Source organism: Oncorhynchus tshawytscha, linkage group LG26, assembly GCF_018296145.1.
Source record: "Oncorhynchus tshawytscha isolate Ot180627B linkage group LG26, Otsh_v2.0, whole genome shotgun sequence".
NCBI lineage: Eukaryota > Metazoa > Chordata > Actinopteri > Salmoniformes > Salmonidae > Oncorhynchus > Oncorhynchus tshawytscha.
In genome coordinates, this window is record NC_056454.1 from 25,946,809 (window position 1) to 25,971,036 (window position 24,228).

The window sequence follows — 24,228 nt, forward strand, 5'->3', positions numbered from 1 at the left end:
TGACGAGGGCTGGACAGAGCCTGTCTGTTAGTGAGCCAGACAGACAGAGACAGAACTTTGAGCTCTCTTAAGAGACTGTTTAAAATGTGGGCAAACAGATGACACAAAACATCTGTCCCTCAAAGCCATCAAAGAACCAGTCAGCCTGCTCAGAGGAGAGAAAGATAATGAAAGAGGAGAGGCTGAGAGAGTAGGAGATGTTTACATCACTAGGTCTTGGCAGGGTAAATAAAGGGATCTGTTGATTGAGGAGGCAGAATGGCATTCCCCTGGCATCTCTTAGTGCTTGGTTAAAGAAGAGGTCCCTCTGCATTTGCCTCAGTAATGCAATCACGTTCATATGCAAATGAAACAGACCGGTCCTGAACGCAACTCATTCAAGCTACCAATGACTCAAAACAAAACAGTCAGTCACGCTCATGCACAAGCACACTCACAGACGGCCTAGCAATCTAGCATAGTTCCAACTGTCAACTGTTTGGCAGTTAAGTCCTGGAGAAAGATACAGTGGAAATGCATTGTAGTCATTTTCACAACAGGCAGGCAAACAAATGGACAGTGTTTGGTGACAGGCCCACTGATTCTTCCTCATAGAACAGTCTACATAGCAAACAATGATGACAGAAGCTAAGAAGTCATCATAGCTTCAGCAGATATGAGATGTGGACTATGAACTCAGAGCTAACTAGACAGATAGGAAATGGTAGTGCAGTCAGCTAATGTTGCACGATCGTAGAAAACAAGTTTCACAGATATCCCACACACATTTTTTAGACACTCAAATTAAACTTTATTAGGGATGTTATTATATACTATGTACAGTCTATATTATAGGGGAAAAGTGCACATACTTTAGTACAGATCGTCGACCTGTATGAGTACTATATTATATTCAGTAAGTCATATTCAATGAAAGCACTGTATTAGTGTGTGAACCATTGAGTGTCATTGACAGTAGAACGTTGGATTTGTATAAAAGCAGTACGTTACACAAATTGAACAATTGCTTCAATTTCACAACATTGTGGTTAAGATCATGGGTAACACTACGACGCCTAAAGTCATAACAATGTCATAATAGCTGACATAACACTGTCATGACCCATATATTTACACCTATTGTGACATATATTGCGTTATTTTATGGCTGGTTATGACACCTACATAAGCTCAAAACCCTAATTTTTTCAAATGTTTATTTTTCCTGCCAAGTTTGATTTCGTTGGAAAGTTAAGAAACTAAATGATTTGTTAAAATTGATTCTAAAAGATTCATGTTTCCCCCCTATCATAAAAAAACATGTAGAAAATACACTTTATGACTGTCAAGAAGCATTATGACCATCCTATGTCACTTTACTTGGACTAAGAAAATACACTTCGACACTGTCAAGAAGCACTATGACCATCCTATGTCACTTTACTTGGACTAAGAAAATACACTTCGACACTGTCAAGAAGCATTATGACCATCCTATGTCACTTTACTTGGACTAAGAAAATACACTTCGATACTGTCAAGAAGCATTATGACCATCCTATGTCACTTTACTTGGACTAAGAAAATACACTTCGACACTGTCAAGAAGCACTATGACCATCCTATGTCACTTTACTTGGACTAAGAAAATACACTTCGACACTGTCAAGAAGCACTATGACCATCCTATGCCACTTTACTTGGACTAAGAAAATACACTTCGACACTGTCAAGAAGCATTATGACCATCAGTATCATATATGCCAGATAAGGGCATGTACATGATAGGCCTATGTTAGTCATCAGCCCTGCTCCTGAAATCTGATCCCAGTCAGCTGTGGTAGCTGCATGTCTGACATCAATGTGTGCACAATTACAATGATAATTTAATAGGGTACATTTCAGAAAATGTTATATAAACATAAAAATACAGTTGATGTAGGTTATGGTGTAATGGATGTTTTGCCTTTTGTGGTAGGTTTTATGTAGGGGTCATAACCAGCAATAAAATAACGCAATATGTCACAAGAGATCTAAATATGTGTCATGACAGTGTTACGACAGGTTATGTCAGCTGTTATGAATGTTTCATAACATGTTATGACACTAGGTGTCAAGTAAAGTTTTAATGGATCATAAATAGAAAATGTAAAAAAGTGAATTGTTACATATTTCAGGGTACAAGAAAAATGTTTGTTTTGTTCTTTTCTCACTTTGTTTTCTTTCTAGAATTCCTTCTCTCTTCAATAAAGCATATACACATACAGTATCATGTAGAAGTGCTTTTGAATGTAACAATAGACCAGCATTATTGAAAGGCCAGCTACTGTATTATTCTTCCGGTAACCTTAAACATGTACCTTCTGGAGAAGTTGTCTAAATGTTCCCACATACAAAGTGTTAATACATATATCTATATCTGTCAAATTTAGAGAAAACCAAGAGCTGGAAATACAAACATTCATTGCATCTTGTCAGATACGTTTGATTTTCTCCTTTCAGGAGTCCATTCACACTCTGCCTGGCCTAGATCGACTTCCTGTGTGTGAGAGAAAAACAAAGCTTTTACAAAGAACCGGGGCACACACTTCCTGTTTTCAGGCAATTAGAAATCTTAAATTGTTCATAACCTGACTCTAAGGAATGGTGTGATAGTGTTCTAAAATCATTAAAAACCTTTCAATAGCTCACATAGCGAGTTGGCAAAGTTATGGTTTCTACTGCCCTCCTATGTTTACCCATGAAACCATCAGGAATGGAGTGAAATGCTTCATCTGTTAAAAGGCACTGCTCAAAGTGTGAAGGCATCAGTGATCTGTAGTGTTACTGAGAAATAGAGGTAAGATCCCTCCCATCATTTGTCCCCCAGTTTTAGATGGTCTAAAGTGACAGAGTCAATGGGTTCCAGGGACATACCCACCTAAAGACATTTGTCCTGGTTTAGGTCCACATTGACAACCGGATATCTCTCACATGTGAGTGTGTTTGTGTGTGAGGGTATGTCTTTGTGCATCTAGCGTCTTGCATCAAACACACACGAGACCAGAGGGGTCAGATTTCATCCCTACAGTACCGTCCAGTCACAGAGAGAAAGACGGGTTCTGAGGCTATTGATATGGTTAGGACTGGAGGCCCTTCCACTTCCTGCTATCCCAGCAGCACCCTCTGCAGGCGGTAGGCGGGCACGCTGATCTCATCCTCTGACTCTGCGTCGCTCTGGGGGTTGGAGCTGCAGGGTGAAGTGCACTCTGGGGAGCACAGGTAGTGCATGAGGGGCAGCCGGTACTTCCCACAGAAGTCCACAAACTTGATGTGACGCACGCACGAGTCAAAGTACACGCCTGGTGAGAGAGCGGAGAAACAGACAGAACAAGCCCACTTAAATAAATCGACACATATACATAATCAACTGTATACAGACAAGCAAAAAAAGAAATACAGACACACAGTCCAATGAGAAATGAATGTGTAGTAGACATACCGGCACACTTAGGATTGGGACACTTGCTGGCCAGGTCTAGGTAGTGCAACAGGTGAGAGGGCATGTCGCAGGACGAGTATGGAACGTTCCGGCTCTTGATGGTACGACCCGCCAGCTCCAGCAGTGATGGGGGGTCGTAGGTCATCTCCTTGACAAAGCGCACCACTAGGGGGTTGCCACGGAGACTGAGCTCCTGCAGGCGCACCAGGCTGAGGATCTCCCGGGGCAGGTAGGTCAGCAGGTTGTTATGGAGACTCAGGGAGCGCAGGGAGTGGAGCCTGAGGGGGGAGAGAGAGAGATTGACACGGTCATGGTTATCGTTTTGACTATTATGAACAGAAATCTAGACCGTGGTTAGGTTATGATTAAGTTGTAGTAGTCCACTATGGATGTATTGTAGTAACCAGTTGAGCTGTGGTGCTGGTGGGTTATGACCGTCTTAGCAGTATTATTATTATTGAGTTGTAGTTGTATTAGTATGTAAGGGATATGCAAGGTATACATTGCCTAATGAAATGCTTACTTGCAGTTTCATGTGGTTATATTATGGGTGTGTAGGTGCTTACCTGGTGAGCTGTGGCAGTATGCTCTAGATGGGGTTGAGGCTGTGTTATGGTTGTGTTGTGGATACCTCGTGAGCTGTGGCAGTATGCTCTAGATGGGGTTGAGGCTGTGTTATTATTGTGTTGTGGTTACCTGGTGAGCTGCGGGGGTACACCTTGTATGCGGTTGTCACACAGGACCAGATAGCTGAGGTAGGGCAGGTTGGCTAGCTCAGGAGGAATAGAGGTGATCAGGTTACCACCCAAATACAGCATCTCCAGACTGACAGAGAGAGAGGTGTAATATGTTTAGCATCATATTGAGTGGTAATTAACATTACGGTAACAAGTAAAGCATGCCTGAAGGGGTTTAGGACTTTAAAAACACCATACTATATACTTGACAGTTCCAAGTGGACACATGACTAGCCATGTCGACACATCAGTACCACAATGGGGTTCCCACTTGTTGATATTGATAATGTATGTGACAGCAATGCATTACCAGAGTGAGCGCAAGGCATCAAAGATTGAGCAGCCGGGTCCATAGTAAAAAGGAGTATAACAGGTGTGTGTAGATGTGACTATGAGGAATGGGCTGGAGCAGTGGAAATGCTAAACAAACTGTTTCAAAGAGGAGACACACTATGGACAAAGAGGTGCTGGAATTTCGATAGCTTTTTAGCCTACCTGCCTGCGTGTGTGTGCGTGTTTACTCTGACTTTGGGACAGCAGAGGTAGAGAGGCATTGCTAGAGAGTCCCAATTCTTTTTTATTCAGAAAGACGTTTAGATCTAGTGAAGACTGGCATTTAGGTTTGGAGAAATCAAATGCAGTGTAGGCTAAATACACAGTTCTAAGCAGCATAGTCATATACACTGTTGGGGCGTGGATCAGAAAACCAGTCAGTATCTGGAGTGACCACCATTTTCCACATGAAGCACGGCACATATCCTTGACCAGGCTGTTGATTGTGGCCCGTGGAATGTGGTCTCGCAGGTGAAGGAGCCGGAGGTGAAGGTCCTCGGCTGGTGTGGTTACTCGTGATCTTTCATTTCAGATCATGAAACATTGGACCAACACTTTACATGTTGGGTTTATATTTTTGTTCAGTTTACAAAACCGATGACTGAGGCAAAGAGGAAAAGATTACTATTGTCCAATGCCCACAAATCACCAATGGAAATATACACATACACAAGCATTCTGCTTTATCCCATTCCCTCTGAACAGATGAAAAAGTGAAAAGACAGAGGAACACTGGGGAAATAGAGAGAAGAACAGAGTGAGCAGCAGGGACAGAGAGACAGGGAGTGAAAGGGAGATGTAATGGCCTGACACTAAAAGTGAGCAGTCAGCCCATCTGCCCCATGGTCTGGTCTGCCTGTGGAACTGATGACACAGCAGAGACTGGGAGAGACCATTATGTGTCCTTGGGGCCTGAGCCCTGAGCCAGGCCCTCTGTCCCCGAGGGTCTAAAGAAGCCATTCAGGGCCATCTCAACAACTCACTCTACAGTTACACCACTAACACACACAGAGGCCTAGTCCCATACAACCTCCATCATTCATGACTGTAGATCTGAGACAGTGTATATGTTCAGCTGCTCTGAAGTTGTCGGTGAGAGGCTCTCTTTACATGTAGTTTGTGTTGGTTAGTATGTTTACAAGACAGGGTTACTGTCAGTCACTCACTGTAACCCTATCTTTGAATTTTACTCTGGCTTTGCGCTATTGGGATGGTTGAGCTAACTTGTGCTAATGTGATTAGCATGACGTAAGTAACAGCAAACTTTCCAGGACATAAACATGCCTTATATGGGCAGAAATGTTAAATTATTGTTAATCTAACTGCACTATTGTTGCTAATCCCATATAAACTAGCTAGCTCATTGTTAACTGTCTAATTTACAGTAGCTATTACAATGAAAAAAATAACATGCTATTGTTTGAGGAGAATACACAACAAAAACATTTAAAATCACGGCAACTGGTTTGATACATTCACCTCTGAAAGTAAATAATGCACTAACATTCAGTAAACTTGCTCTGATTTGTCATCCTAAGGGTCCCAGAGATAAAATGTAGCAGTTGTGTTTGATAAAATAAACGTTTATATTCAAATGTGGGAACTGGGTTCTACAACCCCTGCGATCTCTGGCTCCACACCCACCTTGCCCGGCCATGTAGATGTGTGAAAGTTAGTGTATAAGCTAATGATCCATCATGCATTACATTCCTGGGAGTGTGTAAACTTAAATTTTGTATTACCATATACTTCTTGTATGTTCTCTATAGTTATGTACTTGAAAATGTATGAATTTGGCACATTTGGGCAGATTTGATACAAAATATTGTCCAGTACTGCAATGCTTCACTGGATCAGCTAGTGGCCAAAATATAAATTGCGCCTAAACTGCAAAATTATTTTACGGTCTTTCACTTGCATTTCAAAGATGATGGAACAAAAAAATTAATAAACACATTTTTATTTTACCAGATCTAAATGTGTTATATATAGTGATCCACCGATATGCCATTTTTGGCCGATACCGATATTTTCCTTGCCAAAAAACCCGATACCGATATTGAACATTTTTGCATTCTTAAGCATTCTAGTACAGTTAAATAGTTAACACACACACACACAGCGGTCTAAGGCACTACATCTCAGTGCAAGAGGCGTCACTACGGTTTCTGGTTTGAATCCAGGCTGTATCACATCCGGCCGTGATTGGGAGTCCCATAGGGCGGTGCACAATTGGCCCAGCGTCGTCCGGGTTTGGCCGGGGTTGGTCCGCCATTTTAAATTAGAATTTGTTCTTAACAGAATTGCCTAGTTAAATAAAAATCACACACACGCCTATTTCTTTCACTTACTTGCTGTTAAGTTGTTTATGTGTTCAGTCATTTCATTCTCAACCAGGATTTCTTTGGAACGCTGTTTAGGTCTCCGCGTGTCAACAAAGATATAAGTCTAATAACACTATTTGACGTGTCAAATAAGCTTGTTGACCAATCAGGACCTGAATATGACTGCACGTCACAATTTAACTCCCTCATTATTTATTTTTTACATAGTGTAATAACTATCACTCGAATTTCATATGCACAACGATTCATCGATACGTATGCTATGATGCCGGCAAATTTGTCTCGTGCACCAAAAGTTCTGGACTTAAAAAAAGCTAACTAGCTCATGGATGCAAACAAATGTTCTTCCCCAAAAACATAGCAAAACAATAATCTGTCTCAGTAGTGGTCGTTAGCTAGCGAGTCCCTTCTTCAAGACCCTGTCTTTCAAAAATAATTTGTAAAAATCCAAATAACTTCACAGATCTTCATTGTAAAGGGTTTAAACACTGTTTCCCATGCTTTATGGTTCATGAACCATAAACAATGAATGAACATGCACCTGTAGAACAGTCCTTAAGACACTAACAGATTACAGACGGTAGGCAACTAAGGTCACAGTTATGAAAACTTAGGACACGAAAGAGACCTTTCTACTGACTCTGAAAAACACACAACAAAAATATGCCCAGGGTCCCTGCGTAAACGTGCCTTAGGCATGCTGCAAGGAGGAATGAGGACTGCAGATGTGGCCAATAAATTGCAATGTCCGTACTGTGAGACGCCTAAGACAGCGCTACAGGGAGACGGGACGGACAGCTGATCATCCTCGCAGTGGCAGACCACGTGTAACACCTGTACAGGATCGGTACATTCAAACATCACACCTGCGGGACAGGTACAAGATGGCAAAAACAACTGCCCGAGTCATACCAGGAATGCACAATCCCTCCATCAGTGCTCAAACTGTCCGCAACAGTGGAGGGTCCGTCTGGGGAGGTGTGTCACAATCTTCGGACTGAGCTTGTTGTCATTGCAGGCAATCTCAACACTGTGCATAGAGGGAAGACATCCTCCTCCCTCATGTGGTACCCTTCCTGCAGGCTCATCCTGACATGACCCTCCAGCATGACAATACTGCTCATTCTGTGCGCGATTTCCTGCAAGACAGGAATGTCAGTGTTCTGCCATGGCCAGCGAAGAGCCCGGATCTCAATCCCATTGAGCATGTCTGGGACATTTTGGATCGGAGGGCGAGGGCTAGGGCTCTTCCCCCCCAGGAATGTCCGGGAACTTGCAGGTGCCTTGGTGGAAAAGTGGGGTAACAGGTTAAATGTTGTTCTGCCCCTGAACAAGGCAGTTAACCCACTGTTCCTAGGCCATCATTGAAATTAAGAATTTGTTCTTAACTGACTTGCCTAGTTAAATAAAGGTTAATGAATTTTTTTAAACAGCTCAGAGCAAGAACTGGCAAATCTGATGCAGTCCATGAGGAGGAGATGCACTGCAGTACTTAATGCAGCTGGTGGCCACACCAGTTATTTTAGATTTTGACCTCCCCTTTGTTCAGGGACACGTTATTCCATTTCTGTTAGTGGACTTTGCAGTTAGCCTTCAAAATAAAATGTCATTGACAGTGATGCAAATGAATACAAATAATATAATTATGCCATAATTGAATAGATACTGCTAAACGAGGTTGGAATGTTATATAGAGACAATTTGTTAATTCGACAAAAACATCTGTTGAAATCACACTGGATGTATTATACCTTAGAATTGCATTGGGGGCATAATTATTTTACTGTACAGCCTTACTTACGGATTGTGGCTCAATGACATGGGGTATCAGTCTACTCAGTGACACTCAGAGAACATTAGCATCGTAGCTCTTATTGTGAGACTCTGAAACAACTGAATTGAGACACATTTATCGTCAGCCTATATGTATTGAACACTATTCCCGAGGAAAAACAATACTGTGTGAATGTTTTGGAGTCTGATAACTGAGGAGAACAATAGGAAAAAAATATATTGGGTATTGAGTAGACTATTACCCTATTTCATTGATCCCCAATCCTTTAGGTAAAGCTGTACAGTACAATATGAATGTCAATAAACACAATAGGCTGACTGGGGAGGTGATTTCACACAGTCTGCGATGAGAGCTACAACGCTAATATTTGTGTAAACTCTTCAGTTGTGTTCTGTGGGTGTCACCGATTAGACTGATAGCCAACTTCATTGCTTCACATTCCACTCATTTAACATTATCTAGTCTAAATATGGCATGATTCCACCAATGGTAACCTTCTGCATCACTTTCAAAGAGATACTTTGTTACCAATTACCAACGCGATATTGTAAACACATCGTTAGTGGCTGGTGTTTGCTGACTTTTTGTACAGCTTTGACAGTGCTACTGATAGTAGTGGTGGTGCTTGGCTTGCACGTGCAAATTCAGAACACACAGTATTCTATAATAGAACTGTGTACTTTGACGGTCAAATAGTGTTATTTGATGTGCATCTTTTATGACACGCAAAGACTCAAACGGCGTTCCACAGTATGTTGTGACGCTAATAGCAGTGATGCTATTACTGTAACTCCGGCAGGGCAACATCTGAAGAATAGCGCACTTGGTAACGTTAGTGTGTACCGGTGCTCGACCATTTGCGAAAGCCAACATCACCCACGACAGAGAACGGTTGATGGTCAAAGGCAATGATTTCCATTATCTTGGCGTTAATGGATTTCACCTTCGAGTTGTCTCGCTGAAATGTTCTTACTCTTTCATATGACTGCTTGATCTACATAGCAGACTGTAGGTAGCCTAGTGGTTAGTGTGTTGGACTAGTAACCGAAAGGTTGCAAGATTGAATCCCCAAGCTGACGAGGTAAAAATGTGTTGTACTGCCCCTGAAAAAGGCAGATAAATCACTGTTCCGAGGCCGTCATTGAAAATAAGAATTTGTTCTTAACCGACTTGCCTAGTTAAATAAAAGGTAAAATATACAAATAAAATCAAAAAACATTGTGGGTTAGGAATGCCATGTTGCATGTTTAGTGTCATATAGGAATCCATGTCAGCTTTGACATAGTTTCTTCACATCGGCGTTAAACTAGACAAACATCAGGCCGATACCGATGTTGGGAGTTTTAGCTAATGTCAGCCGATTCCGATATCTATATCGTGCTTCCTTATAGAGATATATATATTTAAAAAACTATAGATATATACACATACATTCATTTCACATTTCCACACACTTCAAAGTGTTTCCTTTCAAATGGTATCAAGAATATACATATCCTTGCTTCAAGTCCTGAGCTACAGGCAGTTAGATTTACTTTTCATTTTAGGCGAAAATTGGGGGAAAAAAGGGTCCGATCCTTAAGAGGTTTTTAACAACATTGTAGTTACTCCACAATACTAACCTAATTGACAGAGGAAAAAGAAGCCCGTACAGAATACAAATATTCCAAATCATGCATCATGTTTGCAACAGGGCACTAAAGTAATACTGCAAAGAATGTAGCAAAGCAATTACCTTTTTGTCCTGAATACAAAGTGTTGTGTTGCATTGGATTTGCCCCAAACATTACTGAGTACCACTCTCCATATTTTCAAGAATAGGGGCATCATGTTATGGGTATGCTTGTAATAGTTTAAGACTGGGGAGTTTACGATTTAAAAAAAATAGATTGGGAGCTAAACACAGGCAAAAACCTAGAGGATCCCTAGTTATAATAATAATAATTCCTAGTCATTTTGTTGAAGAACAGTGCAGATGCAAATTTTGGTAACAGAATGTCAGAACAAACACAAACCATAGTTCTGTTACCATGCATTTCTATAAAATGTTTGTAATCATTGGTTTTTGTTTGAAATACATTTTAAAGTGAAAAACGTGGAATTTGCCAAAAGTAATTTCTGAAGAACATTTATTTTGTGAGAAAAACTAAAATATCTCACTTTAATATGGTTCAACTATGATTTAAAAAAATTTTTTTAAAGAAACATTGAACATTAATTGTCAAAAGCAGGTGAGCTGGTTCTACTTTTTTTTGCTGTTTTGTGGTGGAAAACGAGCATAACATCAACCCTGTTACCCATAGAAATGTTAACAATTACTAAAAAATAATAATTCAAATGAAGCTTGCATTAAAAATGTCCCCTGCTGTTGCACACAACAAGCTTCCCTGTCACAAGGGGTTTTATAGCTGATTGAAGATTAAATCATCAACCCCTGTTACTTAAATTTCGCATATGAGAGAATGTTAAAATGAGGTGAAATCAAACCCCCCCCCTCAAGTTACTCACCTCAAATGGCACAGAATGGGTGGAACAACAACTATTAAAGCCAATGTGGGTCTGTTCCAGATGAAGTCAAAAGTATTTACACATTTATCTTTGGTATATAAATGGGCTACTGTTTAACCGCATGACCCACATCTCGGTTGCACTCACTGATCTTTGTGACTTTATGAGTTCTCTCTTTTATGATAGTAACTATATAGTCAGATCAGTGGCGGTCGGTGCCGTTTAAGATGATGGAGCATGACATTAAGGTATTTCTATTACAGCATGCTGGCTGACTGTCATTCATATTCCATTTCACCCAGCTCAATGTAACATTGAATAGTTTAGGTTACGACACAACACTCAAATTTTCCCTGTACCCATCATGAGGTTGCTACAATTTAGCCTATGAATTAAAGTTTATAATGTAGGTGCACCAGTCAAGCAATTTTTTTGTAATCAAGGTGACAGACACTGATACATTCAATACTGCCTCGCATACACTTGCCTGCATCTAGCTGACCAAAAAAATATATATATAAAAATATAACCCTTATTTAACTAGGCAAGTCAGTTGAACAAATTCTTATTTAAAAATGACAGCCTACACCAGCCAATGCTGGGCCAAATGTGCGCAGCCCAATGGGACTCCCAATCACGGCCTGTTGTGATAAAGCCTGGATTCGAACCAGGGTGTCTGTAGTGATGCCTATAGCACTGAGACCAGTGCCTTAGACCACTGCGCCCTTCGGGAGCCTGCCTCTAGGGTTTAATCATTAGTGCAGTTGCAAATTAAGAGTTTCTACATACCAATTCAGGTATGTTAATCCCCGTTTCGTCCCATTTGTTTCCGTTTAAGGAACGTTTTTGAACACAGAGGAATGAATACACCCCTGACCGCACGCAAACACAGTTTGCTTTCATAGCAGCCACATAAAAACAGCATGATCACGTTAATTCCTTCTTGCAAATACAGTTGAAGTTGGAAGTTTACATACACTTAGGTTGGAGTCATTAAAACTCGTTTTTCAACCTCTCCACAAATTTCTTGTTAACAAACTATATTTTGGCAAGTGGGTTAGGACATCTACTTTGTGCATGACAAGTAATTTTTCCAACAATTGTTTGTTTACAGTATTTTACAGTATCACAATTCCAGTGGGTCAGAAGTTTAAATACACTAATTTGACATCCTTGGGAGCAATTTCCAGATGCCTGAAGGTACAACGTTCATCTGTACAAACAATAGTACGCAAGTAAACACCACGGGACCACGCAGCCGTCATACCGCTCAGGAAGGAGGCGTTCTGTCTCCTAGAGATGAACATACTTTGGTGCGAAAAGTGCAAATCAATCCCAGAACAGCAAAGGACCTTGTGAAAATGCTGGAGGAAACGGGTACAAAAGTATCTATATCCACAGTAAAAACGAGTCCTATATCGACATAACCTGAAAGGCCGCTCAGCAAGGAAGAAGCCACTGCTCCAAAACATCCATAAAAAAAGCCAGACTACGGTTTGCTACTGCACACTACTGCACATGGGGACAAAGATCGCCCTTTTTGGAGAAATGTCCTCTGGTCTGATGAAACAAAAATAGAACTGTTTGGCCAGTGACCATTGTTATGTTTGGAGAAAAAAGAGGGAGGCTTGCAAGCCAAAGAACACCATCACCATGGGTCTTCCAAATGGACAATGACCCCAAGCATACTTCCAAAGTGGTGAGTCAAAATGGCTTAAGGACAGCAAGGTCAAGGTATTGGAGTGGCCATCACAAAGCCCTGACCTCAATCCTATAGATTTCTTTTGGACAGAACTGAAAAAGCATGTGCGAGCAAGGAGGCCTACAAACCTGACTCAGTTACACCACCTCTGTCAGGAGGAATGGGCCAAAATTCACCCAACTTTTGACCCAAGTTAAACAATTTAAAGGCAATGCTACCAAATACTAATTGAGTGTATGTAAACTTCTGACCCACTGGGAATGTGATGAAAGAAATAAAAGCTGAAATAAATTATTCTCTCTACTATTATTCTGACATTTCACATTCCTAAAATAAAGTGGTGGTCCTAAACTGACCTAAGACAGGGATTTTTTACTATGATTAAATATCAAGAATTGTGAAAAACTGCGTTTAAATGGATTTGGCTAAGGTGTATGTAAGCGTCCGACTTCAACTGAATCTACACGCTCTCAGTCTCACACCTTTTCCCTTCTCTTGTGGACTTCGGTGCACAACACATCAGTGGTCTGTGACCAGGCAAACCTTCATTTCATGAACACTAACCGCTACACATGCCTACATCATTGTCACCCCATAGTCAATATAGCTATTAGAACTATTGTGTCAATAAAACCAAAGTCTTACCTTGACTTGGAAGAGTTCCAGTGTTGGATAGCCATAGCCAGCTAGCTAAAATGGCATTTTTTTCTGTTTGAGCCGGTTGTTTGAGTAGGCTAAACTAGCTAAGTGAAAGTAAAACCCCCCACCCCCCACCCCAAAAACATTTATTTGTTAAACTATTGTCTTTCTCTCCCTTTGAGTCAACTACTCACCACATGTTATGCAACGCATTGCCAGCTAGCTGTAGCTTATGCTTTCAGTACTAGATTCATTATCTGATCCTTGGATTGAGTGGACAATGTCAGTTCATGCTGAAAGAACTCAGGTTGGTGGACGTCCTCCGGAAGTTGTCATAATTAGAGGTCGACCAACTATGATTTTTCAACGCTGATACCTATACCGATTATTGGAGGACCAAAAAAGCCGATACCGATTAATCGGACGTTTTTTTTAGTTATTTAATGTATTTGTAAATAATGACAATTACAACAATACTGAATGAACACTTATTTTAACTTAATAGAATCCATCAATAAAATAAATTTAGCCTCAAGTAAATAATGAAACATGTTCAATTTGGTTTAAATAATGCAAAAACAAAGTGTTGGAGAAGAAAGTAAAAGTGCAATATGTTCCATGTAAAATATGTGCCATGTAAGAAAGCTAACGTTTCAGTTCCTTGCTCAGAAAATGAGAACATATGAAAGCTGGTGGTTCCTTTTAACATGAGTTTGTGCTGGCAAAACGCAAGAGAGTGCTGTTTGAATGAATGTTTACGCGCCTGCTTCTGCCTACCACCGCTCAGTCAGATACTTAGATACTTGTATGCTTAGTCAGATTATATGCAATGCAGGACACGCTAGATAATATCTAGTAATATCAACCATGTGTAGTTAACTAGTGATTATCATTGATTGTTTTTTATAAGATAAGTTTAATGCAAGCTAGCAACTTACCTTGGCTTACTGCATTTGCGTAACAGGCAGTCTCCTTGTGGAGTGCAACGAGAGAGAGGCAGGTCGTTATTGCGTTGGACTAGTTAACTGTAAGGTTGCAAGTTGGATCCCCCGAGCTGACAAGGTGAAAATCTGTCGTTCTGCCCCTGAACGAGGCAGTTAACCCACCGTTTCTAGGCCATCATTGAAAATAAGAATGTGTTCTTAACTGACTTGCCAAGAAGTTAAAGATTAAATAAAAGGGGAAATAAAAATAAATGTAAAAAAAATTTTTTTAAATCGGCGGCCAAAAATAGCGATTTCCGATTGTTATGAAAGCTTGAAATCGGCCCTAATTAATCGGCCATTCCAATTAATCGGTCGACCTATAGTCATAATTACTGTGTAAGTCTATTCAAGGGGGTGAGAACTATGAGCCTCCTAGATTGTCTTGAAGTCAATGTACCCAAAGGTGGAATATATTTAGTACAGTTTTATCTAAAAAGAATAACTTTGTTTCACTATTTTTGAAATTCACTGAGGAACCTCCCCTGAGGAGGATTCTAAACTGTTCTCGCTGATATTAACCTACCACTTACACAGTGTAAACATGATATAAGGAGAGTTGTAAACAATTATTCCAGATGACCTTGTTTTTTAGTACCATTGGAACACACTGCCCCTGCACTTTATACAAACTTGGCATCCTTCACATATTGACCACGAGGCTTGAATTTCTCTACGTGCTCGTGTGTGTGTGATGACTATGTACAAGTGTGTATGCGTACGTGTGTGTCTTGACCATGTGCAAGTGAGTGTTTGTGTGTGTCATTTATCAATAGTAGTTAGTCATCCCAAAAGGTTGTTTACATGTATACTGCGCAGTGTGTACCCCACCATATGAACCACACATTTCCTGCTCTGAATAACTTTGTGAGTGTGGCAATGGCAGTCTGTCATGCCCCTGCCCAAGAACATATACGATTCTTGGATATCTCACACACCAGTCAGGGTTGCTAAAGGCCTGATTAGCTGGATGTTGTAATGGTATAAATTTCCTGAAAAACATACAGGTTAGGTTTCGATATAAAGTCCACTTTAGTTTAGGCTCAGGGAGTGAGGATCTGTTGAAATCCATTTAACCATTATCCTGGCAATCAAATAAGTGCATTACGTTTGTAAAGGCAAGCTACCATGGTAGTGGGCTACAAGACAGCATAGTATCAAATAAATGTATTTATAAAGCCCATTTTACAATCAGCCGATGTCACAAAGTGCTATACAGAAACCCAGCCTAAAACCCCAAACAGCAAGCAATGCAGAAGTAGAAGCACGGTGGCTAGGAAAAACTCCCTAGAAAGGCAGGAACCTAGGAAGAAACCTAGAGAGGAACCAGGCTCTGAGCGGTGGCTGGTCCTCTTCAGGCTGTGCCGGCTGGAGATTAAAACAGAACATGGCCAAGATGTACAAACATTCATAGACGACCAACAGGGTCAAATAATAATAATAATCACAGTGGTTGTAGTTGTATAGCTTGCTCCCTCATCTCTGCCTCTGACAAGTCACTGATGTAAGGGCATCAGTTCAGCCTTTACAAGCCTAACCCCCAACAGCATTGGCAGTTGAACTATCCTGTACCCGCTGAACTGAGAAGGGTGCAATTGCGGCCTGCAAGTCGGGGCATTCCTGCATCTCTTTATGCTTCTATTGGTCAATTTAAGCTAGGACAGGCGGGATTCCAGTACAGTAGGTGTACTCCAGTACAATAGAAGGCATTAACGCACAATAACATTGGATGCCAGCCAGCGATAAAACCCACAGAAGAAGGGGCAGGTGTGACAATGGTAGCTAGCTAGTCTCACACCGGTAGACAGTGTCCCTCTTCCCTGCCTGTCAGGCACTGTTTTCCTGCAGTTCTGTTAACGATGGCGAGAGCAGGTGTTCGGCAGGCGGGAGCTAAGGACACAGTGTGCTAGCTTAGCCAGCTAGTCCGGTACACAGCAGGTTGGAGACGGGTGAAGAAATGTTTGCTAGCTAGCATCCTAACTCGCAAGCTAGCCAACACATGGCGTTTCCCCAGCATCCCGCCTGCTGTTCTAGCGGGAGGAGGGGGTGACCGGTAGACCCAGCTAGCACAGTGGATCTGGGCTGATTCCGGCTGAGAGTCGGGACACTCGACTGAAAGCCAGACTCGGCCAACGTCATGTGGCCGGAGTCTGGGCCGCCTTTAGCAGTATTACTTATGGCTAGGATGCGGGGATTGAGCTCGAGTTATCGGGCCCAAATGTATTACTTGGGGCTCGGGCCGATTGGGGCTACTCTCTGGCAGAAGATTACACTGGCTGCTTTATGGAATTAACATTTCATTATTTATTTGTACATATTTTCTCATTGTTTGAAATTCTTTAAAGAGTCCTGTGTAGTATTTTGATACGATTTAAAAGCATTATGGATGGCGCCTCCCAAGTGGCGCAGCGGTCTAAGACACTGCATCGCAGTGCAAACTGCAGTGCTACAGAAGCTGATTCAAGAGCCGTGCCGGGATGTCCTTGTCTAGTTGTAGCGAGGGGCATGCACGCTGACACGGTCAAAAACATTTTGTGTCGGATGAGTATAATTTGTATGTATACAATGTATAATAGTAATATTTAAAATGACTAAATTGGGTAATTTTGTATACATTTATTTCGATTTGCATCGGGCCACTTCTGGGGCCGATTCTGGTAAGATGCCGGCAAAGTAGGCTGAATTCCGGTAGACGGAAACGGCCTGATGTTTTATTATTTTATATATATAATTTTTTATTAACAACAAATCAATACATAAAGCACATGAGGGAACACAAGCATACATAGATTACAAACAATAGACAATCGAGCTAGGGGGTACAATATCACATTACACAAGGACCTTAAGGGACATGCATATATTTACAATTCTAACAGCTTTTTTTGTTAGTAGAGCATTTAACCGTCTTAAAACACAGTTCAATTTATTTTTGTAGGGTACAAAAATGTGGTTTTCTGTTTGCAAATTTACATTTGTGTATATGAAATTTGGCCAAAAGAATAATGAAATGAATGACATTAAAATGTTTCAGCTTATTTCCATTGCAAATAAATAATCCAAACAGTACATCTCTCCACAATAGTGTAAAATCTAAATAAATGTGTTCAATTATAAACCTACTGATGTCTTGCCAGTTTTCTTACATGCATACAATGCCAAAAAAGATGCAACACTGTTTCTGGGTGGTCATTACAAAAGGAGCAATTTGAGTTGATGTTTACCTTAAACTTCTTCATATAGTGGTTGGCAGGATAATATTTATGAATAATTTTAAAAGAAACTTCCTTAATTTTGTTAACAAGTAGGTATGTGTGTGGCAACATCCAAACTTTTTTCCAACAGATATTATCAATAAATCCATTCCAATAAGGCATGACATCCTGCTGAAACAAGGTTTGTATCGCTCTGTTGTTGAATGGACCAAAAGAGAAACAAATCTTTCCTATTGATGAGTCAACAGGGTCAATAGAAGGTAAGCTCTGAGGGTCAGGTCTTGACACGTTCCTGAATAACATAGCAACACCTGAGGGAATGGCATCTAAAACAATTGCAAAATCTTTAGGTGTTACAGGGACCTTGTAAAGTGATAAGAATTGTTTATAAATGAGTAAAAGACACTCTGCATTTACCAGTTGGCTCACCAATAGGATATTATTTCGGAACCAATATTCTAAAAACAAAGAGGTATTTTTATACAATATATCCCGATTATTCCATATATAATATCTGTGTGGAGAAAAATTGTGTTTATAAATTAAGGACCGTGACAAGAAAACCTGCCGATGAAAAGCAGAAAGTGCCACTGGAACTTTGTCAATATTATAATTGCAAAACAACATGAAGTTAAGGCCACCAAAAGTAGAGAAGACATGATGAGGAATACAATTCCAGATAGAAGTGGGTCTTCTTAGGAATTGTTTTATCCAATTGATCTTAAAAGTATTATTTAAAGTAGTAAAGTAGTAAAGATAATTCAGTCCGCCATTCTCATAAGTGTTCATTACAACAGTTTTCCTAATGTAATGGGTACAGTTTCTCCAAAGAAAGTTGAAAAGCATCTGGTCTATCTCCTTGCTTATTTTACTGTCATGATATAAAGATAGAGCACCATATGTTTGGGGCCTGATGTACTTGCGCCGATTCTGGGCAATCATTCATTTTGATTCCGGGGCGATTCAATCAGTTCCGGACCCCCGGAAAAAGGGCCACTTCCGGGCCGATTCCTCATTGCTAGCTGGGGAGTGTCCCTAGCCCCTGCCTGTCGGGCACGGTTTTCTCCGGTACAGGGGAGCGACATAGTGTGCAAGCTAACTAGCAAGCTAGCATGCAGTGTCACTAACAAGCTACGGTAGATAGTTAGCTAGTACATGGTGTCGTCCCAGCCTCCCGCCTGCTGTGCTAGCGGGAGGCGGGGACGACCGGTAGACAGCGTCCTTCGCCCCACCCGGCACTGTTTTTCCGCAATGACGGTGAAGGCAGGTGTTCGGCAAGCGGGAGTGAGGGACACCGTCTACCGGTGTTGCTCCCGCTAGTTAGCAAGAACGACTCCATGAGGCGGGGGCATAAAAAAAATCCTCATAATATTGATTTCCCTTTGACCAACATTGAAAAGTGTCACAAGCATTAAGATGTCATGTTCGAGGGGATGCGGCGCTCATGAAGGAACCAATGTAGGGGGATTATAAAGGAACCAATGGGATGGGATGGAGGGGACGTTCCAATTGGAATACCCACATGCTGGAACACCCAGGATTTCAGGCTGCAGTTAAACGCTATTGGCTGAACTCGCTGTTCGTACAGGAAACTGACTACAGTTCGCCTAAACTGGTCATTGTGACAGGCCGTTTGTTGCAAATTATATGAAAGTTTGATGTAATTACTGGTGACTGCAACAAGCTAATTACTGTGGTAGCAGCTGGTGAGGCCGCGGGCATCGTTATGTACTCTACATACCTGGTTAAATTCTCAATTTCTGCAGGAATACTTTGGAGTCTGTTTCCCCCCAGGGAAAGTGATTGTAGCCGCTGCAACTTTAGGAACTGCGCTGGCATCTCCTCAAACCTATTGCCACTTAGATTCAACACCTCCAACGGCAAAGACCCGAACTCCTTGGGAAGCGAGAATTCGTCCAGACGGTTGTTCTTGGCTATTAGTGTTCTGAGCTTCGTTAACCAAGTAATGCCTTCACAGATTACCGATAGTCCGTTGTTGCTAATGTCAAGAAATTCGAGGTTGGAGAACATGCAAACCGATCCGGGAAGCGAGGGCAGTCGGTTGAAGCTTAGATACAATTGCTTGGTGCCCATCTTTCGCTCCTCGCTGATCTCGACCAAGCTCAAAGTGTTCAAATTCAGACGCGACAAGTCTAAAACACCCTCACCATGTCCGTGTGCGGCTCCTTCATGCAAATCCATTTCGCAGCGTAGGCTACTCTTCAATATTGTGGACAAACTGGTGATTGCACTCTTTGTGGTTCTCCAAATAAAGAGAGGAGTCCAATGCCAATGGCCCGAGTTGCATGTGGGTGTCATGAACAACATTACCGTGAGCGACAGTAGTGGAATTGCCTTCAAAGTAAAAGTCCCCGTTGAAACTGATGCAAACGGAGGAAAAAAGTGGAATCACGCCACAATTGCACTAGATCATGTCAAACAAGGTTGTAATGTTATATAAAGACATGTGTTAGTTAATTTTACAAAAATACAAACTGTGGATGTATTAGACCTTATAATTGCATTGGGGATACTATATTGCACTCTACAGCCAAACCTATGGATTGTGCACCCTTGAACTGGCGTATCAGTCTACTTGGAGAGACCCATAGAACACTACTGTAGAGTTCATACAAATATTAGAGCTTATATCTGTTCGCATCAGTTTCAATTGAGACCTTTATTTTGAAGGGGAAACGTCGAGTCCACTATTGTTGCTCACTCACTCATGCTCATGTTGTTCATGCAACGTTGCAGTTGACAAAATGCTCTGAGACCAGGTTGCAACACGACACACTGTATTTTCAGGAAAATAATATGGGTCGGTCATTTACATTTGGCAAGATTATTGTGTGGAATAGAGAGAAAATTGCCAGAACCTGGCTGGTACAGACAAAGCAACTATTCAGCAGTGAGTATTTGTAGTACATGTTTCGGGGTTGGCTTGTTCCAGTAGCTCCGCCCTAACTGTTGAAGCCGTTCATTGGCCTACATGCATTTATATCAGTTGGATCTGATCTGATAGAGTATCATCACAACGTTTATTGTCTCCCGTTTGCTGTTAAAACAGGTTTGTCGTGCTTCAATCTCTAATGGGTCAATAATAAACTAAAACTGGGAGAAAGTTGAAGGTGCTGATGAACCCCTGGATATTATCCATTCATCCACTATGTAGCCTACATTATGTAAAACATCATGCGAGATTATATAATTATATACAACACGTGTATAACCTGATGTAGGTTTAAAAAGCAACATCAATTCACCTATATCCCACTTAAACCACAATTCCTCCTAGCAGAATTTTAAAAATGCACACTGTTTGCAATGTTAAGTGACTTTTAAAAAGGATTATCATATTACAGCCACAATATGGTCCAGATGGCATTGGAACACTGCCTCTTGGACCAATACAAATGGAATGTAGGCTAGATTTTCTGTAGAAAACCACACCAGCAACATTTCTCAGATAGACAGCTCTGATGCAAAAATGTGATTATTTTCTATTTTTTGTGTCTTAAGATTTATATTTATTACAGTTTGAACATAAAATATAAACACACAGGTTGAGACATTTGTAGTACTGTATGGGTTGTCTTTTATTGGCATATATATTCCTTATACACTCTGCATTCCTTTTAGAATAAAAAGTTATTAACCAAACTAGTTATGGAACTTTTACACAAACATTTAACAAGGACTAAACCACATAGCTCTAAGGTTACTATAAAAATTCTGCCAATTATAGTCTTGCCCATTGCAATTGTGGTTTAAAGCTTGCTGGACACAAGACCTCGACAGTGTGTGTCTGCAGGCCTATGTTTGGGTGTTAAAGGCACTGATTTAACCACAAATAATTCTCAGGATGAGTGGGATTTTGACAAATAAAACATAAAACAAATATGACACTCACCGCCACACACTAGTAGCTCACACTCTCTCAAAAAACACTCCCTCATCACACACACACATTATCGGACAGGTGCATTCCCTCTGAGTTAGAGATGCATCTAAGTTATGTTAGCTGACAGCAAGGCTAATCCTTATAACTGATCTTTGATAAGCACAGGTATAGTGTTGTTGCTGGGTCCAGAGTAATGCTTTACCTGGAGGGGTTCGTACATAATTTCATCATCATAGTCATCATCAGGCTTTGGTTTCAGTTCTCTCCCTGCTGTACTCAGTTCAGCTCTGTGCTTGGTGCTTTCATTCTATATTCTACTTGGGGTTTCACATCTAGATGACTATTGCTTTGATGTTTCTGAAACAAGCACCAGAGAGCGCTGATTGAATACAGCACAGGAGCCATTGTGACCACATGATCTCCAACTCAAGCATATAACAAATTGTACATAGGAGCAAGTGTATTTGTCAAAAAGCAGGGCATACTAACTAAACGGGATGATTCACTAAGGCCTGAAACTATGCTGCTAGTCACAGAGGGGGAAGTGCATTGGTCAAGTAGTATCATGGCAGTTCTGTAAGCAAATAAGCTTAAAGTCAAGTGTATGACATCCCACTACCTTCCCCTACAATAGGTCACTGTCATCATCTTGCTCTACACTTCTAACACATCTTGAAGTACCTTCAAGATTATTTTTTTTCCTTGATGAAGAAAGTTGTCCCAACAACTCACTCCTAACATCTCTCATCTTTCTCATTCCAAACAATTACTGCTTGCTATTTTACTAACAAGAGCCATACTGTATCTATATTGTATACATAGGAAGAAGAAGAAAACTGTAACAGTAAAAAATGGCCCCATTCCTAGTGCAGGGTGCAGTAATACAATCACAAATAAAGACAGTACTTAACACAAGGAACTCCTAAAATAATACTCTAGACTGCCCTTGCATCTAACAAACATCAACAAAAAGACAGTAAAAAAGCTATAATATTTAACATATGAGTAAATTCAGCAACAGCACAGGGCCTCAAGGTACATCAAGTATAGAGGAAGAGTGACTCTCTTGCACTCTCTCTCAAGCCCTTCTTCTTTGGGCCTCTTAGGCCTCCTTTGTGCTGACCTTCATCTTCTCCACTGTTTCCTGTGTTTAAAAGAGGGAGGGGGGGGTAGAGGGAGAGAGAGAGATGGTGTGAGAGGAGAATATTATACATTGTCATGAGAAGAGCAATATACTGTATGCCATGTAGCTCTGATTAGATAGTAACAGATTCAATACCCAAAATTCCTCTACCCAGTGTTGTAGATATTTGGTAGTAGAGTAGTGGCCTGAGGGCACACACTTAATGTGCGGTGAAATCGATTGTTAAATGTACTGTAATGTTTTTTAAATTATGTAACTGCCTTAATGTTGCTGGACCCCAGGAAAAGTAGTTGCTGCCTTGGCAGCCGATAATGGGTCGCATGATCTGTACAAGGTTAATCACCAATAAAGAACAACTCTGCCACTGTTTCTTTCTCAGGACAACTAAACATGCTGTATTGGCATGACAAAGCATATATCCCACTCCTGATGGTCTAGGTTAGGGTTCCAACCCTAATCTAGTGCACCTGATTCTAATAATTAACTGGTTGATAAGCTATATTAGATGAGTTACAACTGGAAATGGAGCAAAAACCTACTGGAGGGTAGCTCTCCAAGAACAGGTTTGGAGAGCCCTGGTCTAGGTACACTATTTGCATAGTCATGACTGTTCAAACCACCCTTAATGTTGTGAGATATGCAGAATAGTTACTCATGGGCTGTAGTGCACATCTTTCAAGGGGTGAAACAGGTGTGATAAACTCATTTGTTCTAAACTTTCAATAATATTGCAGCTAGTTGATAACTCTGTCTAGACAAATTCCAGAGCTACCCATCTGTCTGGGGAGATTGGAGAGCGGCCTGGTCTGTCCGTTGAACTTTGACCAACTGTTTCCTTTGGTGACAGGCTGACCTGGTGCTTGTTAAGCTCGGTCACACGGAGACTCCATTCCTCCTCAGTCATCTCCTGCCCCGCCTCCCCGGTCTCCTTGACAACCGCTGTCTTGTCTGAGAAAGAGATGCAAAGGATGAAAGAATTACAGGAACAATTGAGAGAGAGAAGAACAGGTGTTGAGTCCTTATCTGTTGTGCTATATGTGGTTCAGATGACTTGTAGAGGAGTCAGTGTGTCTATACAGGTGTGCTGGTGTGTCTTTCCTCACCAGTGCAGGTCATGGCAGTGCAGACCCAGTTGCCACAGGCACACACACAGCGGTTACACTCCACCTGTGTCTCGGCCCCATCTTCATAGGTCTCATCCTCCAGGGCACACTCTGCAGGGGGGCACATAGAATTCAGATTAAAAATAGATAAGAGTACAGCAGATATGGTGCCTCTCATACACCCCACATCTAACAAAGAGATATAAAATTCTGTGTTTTCAAGTTAAATCAATTTATTCTGTCTAAATAAGACCATGGCAATGCAGTTGAGTAGTGATGAGTTTATACATAGTCCACAGCAGAAAGAGAGCAACAGAGCCCTGATGCCCTCTGTTAAAAACACTGTACTGGGCCATTTGA

At 41.1% G+C, this 24,228-nt stretch overlaps 2 protein-coding genes across 2 annotated transcripts in view; both read right to left on the reverse strand.

The window, feature by feature from the left end:
- Positions 1–1,619: 1,619 nt before the first annotated feature.
- LOC112225431 (leucine-rich repeat-containing protein 58) lies at positions 1,620–20,042 on the reverse strand. Its single transcript, XM_024389398.2, has 4 exons — positions 19,459–20,042; positions 4,157–4,285; positions 3,461–3,738; positions 1,620–3,320 (listed from the first exon to the last, which is right to left on the reverse strand). The coding sequence occupies exons 1-4, from the start codon at positions 20,034–20,036 to the stop codon at positions 3,127–3,129; spliced, it is 1,179 nt and encodes a 392-aa protein (XP_024245166.2). The 5' UTR covers positions 20,037–20,042; the 3' UTR covers positions 1,620–3,126.
- Positions 20,043–21,295: 1,253 nt separating this feature from the next.
- fstl1b (follistatin-like 1b) overlaps positions 21,296–24,228 on the reverse strand; it is a 62,507-nt gene continuing 59,574 nt past the window's right edge. The window contains exons 9-11 of the mRNA XM_024389399.2: positions 23,869–23,979; positions 23,619–23,713; positions 21,296–22,765 (exon numbers count right to left, since the gene is read on the reverse strand). Coding sequence (XP_024245167.1) covers positions 22,724–22,765; positions 23,619–23,713; positions 23,869–23,979 — 248 coding nt within the window. The 3' untranslated portion in view covers positions 21,296–22,723. The remainder of the gene's footprint in view (positions 22,766–23,618; positions 23,714–23,868; positions 23,980–24,228) is intronic.